This window comes from Coregonus clupeaformis, chromosome 28, assembly GCF_020615455.1.
Source record: "Coregonus clupeaformis isolate EN_2021a chromosome 28, ASM2061545v1, whole genome shotgun sequence".
In the NCBI taxonomy this organism is placed as follows: Eukaryota; Metazoa; Chordata; class Actinopteri; order Salmoniformes; family Salmonidae; genus Coregonus; species Coregonus clupeaformis.
In genome coordinates, this window is record NC_059219.1 from 4,277,646 (window position 1) to 4,291,801 (window position 14,156).

Sequence of the window (14,156 nt, forward strand, 5' to 3'; positions counted from 1 at the left end):
TTATCAGGGTAGAGCTAACGTAGTGAAGTGATGGAACTTCATTTTGTATCAGAGAGTAAGATGACAAAACATTGTGATTGAGCTATTTGTGGAATTTATTTCTCATTTGAATGGCATAGAGTAAAATCTGCATTTATGAGTGTAATTCAACTGCTGGTATGTGTTGCTTGAACGGATACTACAGAGTATTTGGTTTGGTGATGTGAATGGAAGATTTGAAGTGTGCGTGGTTGTAATGGTAAGACTCACTTATTTAACAGGATGCGAGACGATTTCGTGCTAGTCATTTTTTGCGTTGCATAAGGGTTTGCTAGATTAAACGATTGAGAATGGTGGCTTAATGTCTATAAATAAATTGGATATTGATAATATGGATATGAATTCAATATATGATGGTAAAATACAGCAAGTGTTTGGTCTTACTTGTAGCCTACTTAGAAAGGACCGTTACCTAGATCTGATGTATTCTGATAATGGCGGATTGGTGGTTTCAGAAGAGCTGTGGCTATGATCTTAGTTGATTACAGGGAAAATAGAATGTAGTTTAGGACGCATAGAGAAGCAAATGTCTTATCTTCATGGGAAGTGAAGCAAGGGAATTCTGAGAATAAAAGGAAATATAACATTGACTGAGGACTATGGCAACTTTTGGTTGCGGTCAATACAGAAGTATTATGGACATACTATCGTAATACATAAGCTGAACCAAACATGACGTTACTACAGCAATTTAGGATGGTTACTGTTGTTAAGTTAGTTTTTAAACCCTACGATAGAGGTAAATGCAGAACGCTGTTTGAGAATGTGTTATTTTGTGTACTAGTAAAGAAAATATGGAAGCGTTTCCATGTTTTTTGTCTGCGGGTGTTAACCATTGGGGCTTGCTGAAACGTGAGAGCGCTGTAAGGGACATTATGGGTTACGTTAGGTGTACAAGGATCAATGGTTGCTGTGGAGAAAGAAGTCATAGGGGGTTGAATGTTTGGTGTGAAAGGGCTAGCTAGTTAGTGGTGCGTACTAGTGGCGTTTAGAGTGGTGACGTAACTTGCTATGCGACATGGAAGTAGTTGTTTAACTTGCTTTGCAAGGACCGCAGATTTTGTGGAGGGATGGGTAACGGTGTTTCGATGGTGAATGTCATCGATGTGTGTAGAGGGTCCCTGGTTCAAGCCCAGGTAGGGACAGAAAGTAAAACTTTTACATAGATGCTATTGACCTAGATTACTAGGTGAATTGATAAGGGATGTAGCTCAGTTGGTAGAGCATGGCGTTTGCAACGCCAGGGTTGTGGGTTTGATTCCCACGGGGGGCCAGTATGAAAAAAAAAATATGTATGCACTCACTAAACTGTAAGTTGCTCTGGATAAGAGCGTCTGCTAAATGACTAAAATGTAAATGTAAATGTATAACATTATGTGAAAGAGATTGTCTTACCAACACATAGCGGATAGGATAACATTGTAATTAAAGTTGCATCGCTGTGAATAGATGTTTTGTTTGTTTTGACTATAATTAAAAAATAATTTGTCATCTGTTGAAGTACCGTTAGATGGAAAGTCAGCGGTAGAGAATGATAGATATGGTAGAGGGTTTTCTATGTTACAAAATAAGTAGGATCATTGGGAGATGTGAAAGGTTGAATTGGATTGCTTAAGTAGTTTGGTATTAAAATAATTATTTCTAGCAAGGTCTATGAAAATATTTTATTAAGTAGTAGGGGTTTGTGGATACAATTTACTAATGACATGATTTAGCAAGAGGGTGAAAGAAAGTAGTGATAAGTGGGCTATATTGACATATGTAGGACGCATTGGGATGATATGAAGAACATGTCTAGATAGTTGAATATGGAAAGTTTTTTGATAATTGGTAATTATTATTATTACATTTTATAGTTTGTTTAAACAACAAGTAGTTATGCAGACAGTTCATTACTTCTAAAAACAATAATCTGTTTATAGTAGGTTGAACAATGGGAGATAGTTGTTACTATTAGGCTGATGGATTAAGTAAACATTATTTGTAAGTTATGAAACAATAGGTTGTTATTGTAAAACATCAATGCAACAGGTTGTGATGATTAAATTACTAGAAAGGGGTTATAGGTTTATATTAGAAGGTGTAGTGAACTTAATGAAACGTGGTATTATCTAGTGTCTTCTGAGTGGGAGTTTTTTTTTTCCAGGATTGATGCAAGTCTACTATAGTATTATGTTAAGGGGAAAGTAGGAGACAACGTATCAAACAATTTTTAAATAGATCCCTGGGATAAAGTCTTACTTACGCAGAGTATGTGATTGTATTGGCTAATGAATTAAATATGACATTTACAGGGGTGACAGGAACAATAGAAGGGGAAACAGATATTTCTTATGTTGTTGATCAAGTAAACGAGAATGGATAATTTGATATGGGATCACATGGAGCAGATTTAGGGGTTCAATAATCAGTGTGAGTATTACAGAGGATAAAGTCTGAAGAGTAATCAATTAAACATAATCATTATCAACTAAAATAAGTTTGAGTGGTTTTCATCTTTTGAGAGATTTTATATAATCTTATTATAGAGTAGTTATGAGGAATTACATTGAAACAAATGATTATTGATGAGATAGGACTGTGTATATCTGTATCATGTTTTGTGTGTACTTACTATTTTTGGATTACTGATTGTAATTGAATGTTAATGAAATGTATAATTTCTCTTCCAGGAGCAAGGGGATTTCCTTATCTCATTGGAATGTTGCCCAGGGCTAGGGGGAGCAGTTTAGTGAAGTTAGGCAGTAATAGGTCATAAAAGGGAGCTACCAAATAAACTAAGGCCTGGCTATTTTTGTTTGTTTTTTTCCAATAGGGTTTTTAAAATAAACCCACAACCCACCTAGGATGATGTTTATATAGGGTTCATATTTTGATTGTAAAGGCTTCAACAGGTCAAAGGTGATAAGTCTTAAAGGAGCACACACAGTGAATTTTATGACGTTTTTTTTTTCTTTTTTGAGTGAGTTTTGGGTACAAATGTGATTTCTTATGAGAAGGCATGTCATGAGGACTTAATGTATACTTGGGGTACACAACATTTATGAAATGTTTTGAATGTTGGTAATGATTAGTATACTATAGAATGGAACAATTAGTTGAATGATTTCAATTACCTCTGCACTCTGTCCAGACTTTCTAGTGTGAATTGATCACCCACACTGGAAATGCCAGAGGAAAGGGAGGAGGAATTTAAGATAATTTATTATACCGAATTGGGGGTTAGTTATAATAAGGATGTTGTGAGGAAGTTTATAATTTGGTAATAATATATATGATTCGAACCATAAAAAAACATAAGAGAGAAAGAGCTATCCTGAATAAGGGATAACCTGTTGCTAGTCAATTGTACTATTCTTGAATTACTTTACTGGATAAAAGTAAGGTAAGATATTATCAAATGTTTTCATTTTAATTTCTTATTTTGGTTTAATAGGCAATGTTGGTGTTTTTGTTTTTGAAAGCATGAATCATGTTGTGACTCGTGTTCAAAAGAGTAGTACTGATGGTATGAGGATTTTGGGGTACATTTGCATATTGTAGTAAGAATATGAGCAGTAGTAATTAATATGTTATGGGTTAGATTAAATGATTTAGGTGAAAATGTATTTGTGGTATAAGGTAGAATGTAGTGGAGGCCTGTCTATGGAAAGAGTGACTATAACAAGATGCAAGAATGTGCACTTCCTAATCGAGGCTTTTCATGACTGATAAGTAGACATGGTAAAGTAGCATATTGTGTATCAACTAACAATGTTTTGAAGATTTTCTTCCAAAAGGGTAAGGATGCTTTGGCAGAACTAACAGGATAATCTGGGCATTTTCTGAGCATAGGAGACTGTGTTGCAGTAAAGGATTACAGAAGTAAAAGCTGGAAAGAATCTAGGTGAAGAGGTTAGTACTAGGTGTTGCAGTAGAAGAGAGAGATACCTGTATATATTTGTCCCACTGTAGGAGAGGAGGAAGATGGAACTGTCTCTGTGGAGCATTGTTTTTGTGTCTATGTCTGTGTGTCGTTGCAGCTGTGAATCTTGAATTCCATATTGGTGCGATGCAAGAAGGACACACTACACAGAGTGATGTGAATAGAAATTGGTATTAAGAATACTTGTTAAAACATAATTTGTCATATGGTCAGTGATTTATATGGATTTCTTGGATTAGAAATGAAATCAATTAAAATGTTATGTTTGTCTTCTAGTGAGGTAAATACAGATGGTGTCTTGATGCATAGCAGGGATAATTTGGCCTAGAATGGTGTGAACCTAAATAAATAAAAGTAACAACCTATGAACCGGCTGAAGATGAATATCAGAGGCGTTGAAGATGTTCCTGTAAAGCACTACTTCTACATGCAACTGGTGTGCAACAGCCAATCGAAGCTATCAAGGGATTATCTCATGTTTTTATATGAAGAGAGTGGGACAGGAGTCCACCATTGAGTGAGAATGGAGAAATACATGTTCAGATACAACATTTATAATGGTTGGCAAATGGACAAGACAATGAGGTTGGGGAGTTGGTGGTGACTCGGATGAGACATTGTATTTGTGACATTGTATTGGGCAAGTCATTTTGAAATGTGAAGATGTCTGAAGAGACGCCAGAAGATTTAAGTGCTGGGAGAAAAAGGGGTTGCTTAGGTGTGTTGAAAATACAATTGGGTTTATCTAAATTTGATAATTTGGGTAGTAGGTATATACACTGATAAATTAATAGTTTTAAGAATGCATTGAGATAATGATCTGTATTTATTATCAGGATGAGGAAGGTCATAATATAATTATGGATGTTTATACTGTATGTTAATATAAATGTACATTCTGACAGTTGTAATGGGTGATACATTTGAGAATTTTAATTTTAATTGATAAGGATCAAGTGAATCAATAACATTTGTCATTTTAAATTTGGTTGAGTTAAGTAATTTGGTTTTGGGTTATAATTTATAAGATGACTGAGTGATTTAAGTGAATCATTAGTATAATTATTTTCAAAATGAAGGATATTGATTGTACAATTTATTTATGGGTTAAAACAGTGATACATTATGGTAATGTCTTAGGATACACTTATATGATTTATTTTGAGTAGACATTGTAGGAAACATAATGTTTTGAAACATGGAAGTTAAGGTGAGGATTGTGAATGAAATCATGAATTTGTTGATTAATTGGGTTAACGTATTACTAACGTATTAACATATTAGTCATTATATACATTTGAAGTATTGGGTGATATTGATATGGATGTTTAGAGTGGTACATATTTATGTTGCTAGGCAAGTACTTAATTAGTTCCTATCATGGGGTTATGCTAATTTCATATGATCTGATTTTGGTTGAATTATTAAAGCATAACTAGTTCAGGGATGTACTGATTTAACAGGGAGTGAAAATAGTGTTGTACTGTGTATGTCTTCTCAGGTATATTAGTAGAACAAAGTCGGAGTTGAACATTGTATCTATTAACAGTCTTGGATTTGTAAGTAATTGGGTCTGAGATGTCACTCATTAGCCTATATAAGTGATAATCACATAGCAATGGATGCTATTAAAGTAGATAAAGAGGGAATGTATGTGATTATATAGGGGATACATGTTGGACATCAAGATTAGGAAGGTATTGGGAATGTAAATAAAGCTATGGGAAATATTAAAGACATATAGGAAGGTATTAGGAGTATGAATAGTGATGTATCAGTCAGTATAAATGCAAAGAGAAAAGATAAATTATTCATCTATATGTTATTCCAGTTTAGAGTCCATTGATAATGTTGATTGAGGAATGTGGAAGATTAAGTTGGAAATGTATAACAGTGGATTTGAAGGTTTACAGGATTGAAGATGTGGAAAGAAGTCTCAGTCGATCAGATAGCGCCCCAAGTGACCAGTGAAAAGCTTGGGGTTCCTCTGACTGAATATGGATGAAGAAGACTGATTTTATTTTTGATACATTCATTTGATAGTAGTAGATTACTGATGTTGATCTTAGAATAATTGATGGACAGGATATAGTGACAGGAGTAAATGGTAATAACATCAAAGAAAGGAAGTGCCCATGGAGGTTTACCAGATGTTCATGAAGAAACTTGTAACAGAGTGTATATAAGCTAAATGATCTCTTTGTTATGGAGTTGGAAGATGGCAGAGGCAGGTCTATGTTCTCCTTCTGTTATAACTAACCATGGTACCATATTAAATATCTTATATGAATTCCCCAGCTAAGTGTCTAAATCTATTCTTACATTCTTAAGTACTTGATACCCTAGAAACTCATCATAACAGCTCCTCTCCGAATGCAAGCCCCCCTCACAGTAACCATCCAGCTTCCTCTCAGAATGCAAGTCCCCCTCAGGTCACCATTCAGGTTCCTCTCAGAATGTAAGCCCCCCTCGTGGTCGCCATTCATCCTCCAGCCAATTGAGAAGAGTTGAGCCAACAGCCAGGCACCATAGCTCTCCCATGAACGAATGGAACGAGCGGTGGTCAGGAGACAGACGTGATTCGTAAGCCAATCAGTCAGCCCTGACAGGATACACCAGACAAAACAGTAGTTAATGGCGATTGGCAAAGACGATACTTTTACCTCAAACCTGAAATCGTGCATATGCTGTTCTTTTTTAAAACTTGAAACACTACAGACAGTGCCTATAAAGCCATATTTAGGCTACATTATGAAGTTTACTTTTCTACATGTTTTATCTGTTTTTAAATGAATAAATTTCTCTCTCTATAATAGGTTTGGTTATTTGTGGTTGAAACAGTCAGAAGTGTGTTTTATATACTATGTATATGTATTACTGTTACTCTTGACACCCAAGGGTGATTGGTGTTTGGTTACCCGTATTCCTATAGTATTGTTTGCCTACATTGTTAGGGCATCATAATGATTGAGTGATGGTATTGGAAATTGAATTTAGTTTGTTTCTAGTATTTTTATTGTCTACTTCTATTGCAGCCAGAACCAAAGCTAACGGGGAGAAACCAGACTGAACTTATTTTTTAAGGAGATTATCCTGTCCCATACACAAAAAATATTGTCAAATGTAACAGTTGCATTTTAACACTGGTGGTAAAGTGGGTAAATGTATCATGGATATCTGATATCAAATGATGTTTGAAAGCCATTAAGTCACTTTGTTTGATTTGGTTTCTTGCAATGGGTTTATAGTTATCTGTGGTTGTTTGTAGTTCAATTCAACTGATACTGCTAATGTTTCGGTTATTGAGGAATGTATGTACTTCACAGGTCACTGGTTTTATACTCCGTCTTAAAAATTGGTCGAAATGCCATGTTTTGTTTTTAATATCTGTCAGTTTTGATGCTGTTTTGTTTTTTAACTCTGATGTTTACAGTATTGTTATGGCACTGAACTAATATCAATTCATAAAATACATTTTTGTTCTTACCTATCCTCTGACTACACAGCATCCAATGAAGAGGATTGTAGTATTCTTTACCCCCACCACCAGGCAAAGATCATATTTGAGACACACAGGTACACCACCAGAGGGAAGCAAAGTACAATGTTAATGTTCATATCATTTCAGTCACTCACTTGTGCAAGGCTTCTAGGTTCTCCTATTTGTTGAGACTTGAGAGACTCACATAGGTGAATGGATAAGAACAGATAACAGAGGGGGATCTTCAGTCATATTTTCTGTTTCTACACAACATTTAGTGTATATTTATTGGATAAAGCCAAGCAGAAACTGCTGCCTACAAGGGTAAGAGTGGTGGAGGCCTGTTGAGAATGTATAGTTAAGCAATAAGGCACGAGGGGTGTGGAATATGGTCAATATACCATGGCTAAAGGCTGTTCTTAAGCATGATGCAACACGGAGTGCCAGGATACAGCCCTTAGCTGTGGTGTATTGGCCATAAACCACAAACCCCTGAGGTGCCTTATTGCTATTATAAACTGGTTACCAACGTAATTAGAGCAGTAAAAATAAATGTTTTGTCATACCCGTGATATTCAGTCTGATATACCATGGCTGTCAGCCAATCAGCATTCAGGGCTGATGTATCTCATCACGAGTTGAAAAGTCCTAACCTTACATACTTAAGGCCAGCTTGCTTTTGTTTCTGTTATCGTTTTCCTCAACCCCAGTTTTTTACTTAATAGCCTATAGGATTCTGTACTTGACTGACCTTGCCTGGGGGATCGGAGGATTAATATCCAGCCAGTATTCAAGCAATCCATGAGAGAGAATTATGGAGTCAGCCAATATAATAGGAGCCTTTCTCCTCCATCCTCCTCCCTGTTCTCCCCTCTTATTCCATCTGTCTCTGTGACAGGAAGGCAGGTTCTCAGCAAGGGGTCATAATATCACACTGTTCTCTGAATGGCTGTAAATGAGCTGTGTGTGTTTTGATCTCAGCAGCACAGGTGTCAGATGAGAGGCACTGGGCTGTGGAGGAAAGGCCCTTCCCAACACAGTGCTAAAACTCTCATGGTCATTAACCTCACCTCACCAGTCATTAGCCTGAGGAAGTCCATAGTGTTAGGATAGGAATATTGGGGAAATGACAGGCTAGATACAGTATGTTAGGCCTATCTCATGAGATAATGTCCATATAAACATTTGAATTAAATGAATAAATTCAGAGAAAATTAAACACAGCCTGCAGCATACAAAATATTGATTAACATGTAGACTTCATACAGTGTACATTATGCACCCAATTTACCTAATTTATGCATCAGGTTTTATTTGAATGTCCCGCCCTGCCACGCGACGAGCGTCCGCCCTCGCGAGGCTTGGAAGCACGCACACACCCCACACACACCGAGCTCGCGCTTCCCACTCTGCTCGTTTCTGTATTGTCAGTGCGACGAAGAGTTGACAATCAGCAAGTATTCTCTTCGATATTTCAGTAAATTTGAGGAACAGGAAACTCTTTTAATTGTGCGTCGGGAACACTGTCATTCTGCCATTTACAAAGACTAAAGAATCGTTTTAAAACCAGTTTTATTCTCGCTATGTAGATGCCGCTGTTGGAGTACTAGGAACGGGAAGACGCTAATCTGTGAACCAAGATGAGTGGGACCAACGCGGCGTCTGGAGCGGCGCCCTGCCGCTTCGCTCACTACTTTGTGATATGCGGGATAGACACCGAAACAGGGCTGGAACCGGACGAATTAGCCGGTAAGATTACTTACTTACTTTTTATTTATTTAAATTAAACTTTTCCCTGTGAGGTACCTATAAGAAAACAACGGATTTCATTTTAAACTAATACACATTAATCTTAGTGACACTATCAATGCATATCATTTATTTGGGACATATTGTATAGATAAATGATGTGCTGTGTTTAAAAACAACAACATAAGGACAATGGCTACAGTTGCAGCCTGACATCACCTTGTTTACATTCTTGTAGTTTCTGATAAACTCAGTTAAAGGTATTGGGGACATTTCTTCACTTGTTTGTCAGACCTTTCCTCGCTGATTGTGTGGACTAAAGAGAGAGGAAGAAAGCAATGGCTATAATGTAATTATTTCAAAGATAAAACAAAAACGCCAACACTTCTTATGAGGCTGGTGTTTCAGTGCAGCACAGTGAAGGATGCAAAAGTGGAGGCTTTTAGGAAGATTTTGATTACAAAGGCTGCTACTAAGGATAATCATCATTATTTTAGTAATAAAATAGTTAACACCCCATTAACCCTTCCTCAGTCAACAAGGACTGAAATTATATCTCTGCACATATTCTAGGGTCAATCAGCATTGGACTCAGGTCTTCTCTCTATTTGTGTTTGGTGAGGCTGTGTGTTTGTTCAGTGCAATAGCAAGCTCTAAGTACTCTCTGTTAACCATGGAGGTCCAGTATTGAAATCAGGGTCACCCCTTCAGTTTTGCATCAGTGACTGAATAAAGTCCACAGCCCCCTAAGCACAAAGCAGATGCCCTCCATCGATCCCCAGCCAGCCCTCCACTGGGCTACGTTCAGCGGCCAACTGGGCTGCGTTTAGAGTCACTGGAACACTGCCAAATAGCAGTGCTCTGGTGTTGCAGCCTGTTCATATTTAATTACCTGGCAGATTCAGACTCTTATTCTCCTGTTGAGTTAAAACATTTCCTCTGTGACATAATCCTTCTATAGGAAAGGGAGCTTTCTTTGACATTGAGTGCTTTGCACATGCGGTTCAATTGGATAAGTAGAAAATGATCCTGTATGGTCGCGTCATACTGTTGTTGCATATGATATCACATGTCTCCGTGGCTGAGTCTGTATAACTAGAAGTTCAGAATTACTTAACGGTCTGTGTGTGTGTTCATGGAACAGCTTATCTCTACCTGAAGTGAGTGATCTGTGATTGCTTCTGATTTGAATTCTTTGTCCATTGGAACAGCTCTACTAGTACTTACCAAGCACACGACTCTAGAATTGGAGGATTCAGGATTCCTTTAGTTGCATATTTAATCAGACACATTTAGTGTCTCTATGGGGGGCAGGATTTTAGGACAATCAAAGAGTGCTGATCAGGGTGTTGTTTTGTGGCTAATCTTTTGATTCTGTGAGGATGAGTTTGCGCTGGGGTGAAGAGGTGGGATGAATGGGATGGCACAGGCAGTTAAACAGCTATCAGGTTATGACACTGTGGGATGTTCCTGTCTGTGTTCCTGTCTCGTCTCTATAAACGTGTGTGTGTGTTGTCTCTGTGACTAAGTTAATGTTTCTGTTTGTCATTTATACAGTGAGGGGGAAAAAGTATTTGATCCCCTGCTGATTTTGTACGTTTGCCCACTGACAAAGACATGATCAGTCTATAATTTTAATGGTAGGTTTATTTGAACAGTGAGAGACAGAATAACAACAAAAACATCCAGAAATTTCAAAAATTTTATAAATTGATTTGCATTTTAATGAGGGAAATAAGTATTTGACCCCTCTGCAAAACATGACTTAGTACTTGGTGGCAAAACCCTTGTTGGCAATCACAGAGGTCAGACGTTTCTTGTAGTTGGCCACCAGGTTTGCACACATCTCAGGAGGGATTTTGTCCCACTCCTCTTTGCAGATCTTCTCCAAGTCATTAAGGTTTCGAGGCTGACGTTTGGCAACTCGAACCTTCAGCTCCCTCCACAGATTTTCTATGGGATTAAGGTCTGGAGACTGGCTAGGCCACTCCAGGACCTTAATGTGCTTCTTCTTGAGCCACTCCTTTGTTGCCTTGGCCGTGTGTTTTGGGTCATGGTCATGCTTGAATACCCATCCACAACCCATTTTCAATGCCCTGGCTGAGCGAAGGAGGGTCTCACCCAAGATTTGATGGTACATGGCCCCGTCCATCGTCCCTTTGATGCGGTGAAGTTGTCCTGTTCCCGTAGCATAAAAACCCCCAAAGCATAATGTTTCCACCTCCATGTTTGACGGTGGGGATGGTGTTCTTGGGGTCATAGGCAGCATTCCTCCTCCTCCAAACACGGCGAGTTAAGTTGATGCCAAATACCTCCATTTTGGTCTCACCCAGTTCTCCTCTGAATCGTTCAGATGTTCATTGGCAAACTTCAGACGGGCATGTATATGTGCTTTCTTGAGCAGGGGGACCCTGCGGGCGCTGCAGGATTTCAGTCCTTCACGGCGTAGTGTGTTACCAATTGTATTTGCGAATAATCACACCAACTGTTGTCACCTTCTCACCAAGCTTCTAGGCGATGGTCTTGTAGCCCATTCCAGCATTGTGTAGGTCTACAATCTTGTCCCTGACATCCTTGGAGAGCTCTTTGGTCTTGGCCATGGTGGAGAGTTTGGAATCTGATTGATTGATTGCTTCTGTGGACAGGTGTCTTTTATACAGGTAACAAGCTAAGATTAGGAGCACTCCCTTTAAGAGTGTGCTCCTAATCTCAGCTCGTTACCTGTATAAAAGACACCTGGGAGCCAGAAATCTTTCTGATTGAGAGGGGGTCAAATACTTATTTCCCTTATTAAAATGCAAATCAATTTATAAAATTTTTGACATGTGATTTTCTGGATTTTGTTGTTGTTATTCTGTCTCTCACTGTTCAAATAAACCTACCATTTAAAATTATAGACTGATCATATCTTTGTCAGTGGGCAAACGTACAAAATCAGCATGGGATCAAATACTTTTTTCCCTCAATGTATGCTTGTGGTTAAGTCTGCATCGGATCCATTTGTTGCCAGTGTGTGTTTACGTGTGTGTGTTGCTATCGGGCTGTGGCACATCATTGATCCTCGGATGTGACACTGATGAGCATCCACCACACTTAGCCCATACGTCTCTCTGTCTGCTGCCCTCACACTGATCACCCCACCTCTCTGAGCATCTGCCTGTGTGTGTGGCTTAAACTGGGGCACAAGTTAACAGTCGGAGGAGTTGAGCCATCAGCTGTTAGGAAAGAAAAGCAAAGGAGGGGAAAGGACAGGGTGAGAGAAATAGATGGTGTGTTGGAGTGATTCGGTAGAAGAGTGGACAGAGTGATGATGTCAGTGTTGCTGTTGATTTATATCATTCAGGGACTATATATGTGGTCCTCTGTAGCTCAATTGGTAGAGCATGGCGCTTGTAACGCCAGGGCAGTGGGTTCGATCCCCGGGACCACCCATACGTAAAAATGTATGCACACATGACTGTAAGTCGCTTTGGATAAAAGCGTCTGCTAAATGGCATATTATATTATATTAACAAAGCTTTGGGGGACGGGGTTTTCGTTTCTTTAGGGGATTTGATGAATCTGTCTCCAGACACGATTAGCTTCAGATTGAGACGCCACCACCTGTCAAAATCATAACTCTACTGTTCTTAATCCTACATACTACTACTCAGCAAAGTCTCTCAGAAAGTACTATACCTATACTTGGGCATTATGGTATAGTATGTCTATGGGTCTCTGTGATTAGGTTGTGTGTGTGTTTTTGAAGTATGGTAGTCTGCTACAACATTTTCTCCATTTAACTTCGAATAGTCGATTGTGGGCTGTTGTGGTGGTCCATTAACGTAGCATTGTTTATCCACAAACACGGTGGAATCCATTACAGCAGCCATTGGTAGACCATTATCTTCTCCCCCTCTCCTTCCCCTCCTCAGCAGCCCATCCCCTCCCCAGGGCTTTGTCATCTGCCCCAGTGAGCAACTGAACATCCACACTGACATTCATTTACAATTCAGATCAGGCAGCTCGTCGCCCATCGCTCTCCTCCCCCACCCCACGACACTCCTCAGATTGCCATGATGGATATCTTTGACATCAACATGTTGCCACTTGCTGTGAGCTTTTTCTTTATTAGCCTCTCTATCGCTATAGCAACCCAAGCCTGGCTTGTATCCTGTTTTACAGTGGCTGGTTTGGTCGGTGCTGGTTTCAGTCTGATCCACATTAGGCTCCGGCCTGGTCTTGCTTATTTTGGGCTGTGAATGTGGCTGTGATTCCCCTCCTTCCATCCCTCTATCCCCCTCCCATTCCCTTTGTGTGACAGTAGGCCTGTTTCCCCAGGCCCATTGTTCTAGGCACCAGGGCCAGACTTCCTGTGGACCTGACTGGCCTTCCCGCCTGCATGCGTGGCTGCTGAGGGGAGGAGAGGAGAGGGGAGGGGAGTGGGTGTCACTTTCCCAGTGGATGCCATCTATCTCCCTAGGTGTGTGTGTGTGTGTTCAGTGTTTGTTCATTCAGTGACCATGGTAGGACCACACTTTTCTTTGGCTTTGACCTCAATGTTTGTCCTTCAGAGATGAAACATTTCCAAAGTAGAGGAGAGTTGAAGTGTGTGTCACTCCTATTAAAGGGATAGTTCGGGATTTTGGCAATGAAGCCTTTTATCTACTATCCCAGAGTCAGATGAACTCATGGATGTCATTTTTATGTCTCTGTGTCCAATATGAAGGAAGTTAAGAGGTAGTTTCGCGAGCCAATGCTAACTAGCATTAGCGCAATGACTGGAGGTCTATGGGAACAGCTAGCATGCTACAAGTTCATCAGACTCCCTTTAATGGTGACACTGTAATAGACGTCTCACTCACTGACTGTATCAGAATCTTGAAGTGGTTTATATATACCCTGGCTGGTGAATAGAGCGACATAAATAGTTCCACTCTAACAGAGGCCCGCCACCAATGTGTTGTTCGTTCCCTGCATTCT

General features: G+C 39.2%; 1 protein-coding gene across 10 annotated transcripts in view; it reads left to right on the forward strand.

Moving 5' to 3' along the window:
• The first annotated feature begins 8,848 nt into the window (after positions 1-8,848).
• The window catches only part of LOC121542551 (DENN domain-containing protein 5B), a 69,365-nt gene continuing 64,057 nt past the window's right edge, over positions 8,849-14,156 (forward strand). For 9 of the 10 annotated variants that reach the window (XM_041851950.2, XM_041851953.2, XM_041851955.2 and 6 more), the window contains exon 1: positions 8,849-9,194. In XM_041851950.2, coding sequence (XP_041707884.2) covers positions 9,086-9,194 — 109 coding nt within the window. In that variant the 5' untranslated portion in view covers positions 8,849-9,085. The remainder of the gene's footprint in view (positions 9,195-14,156) is intronic. The other variant, XM_041851951.2, reaches the window with a different exon arrangement.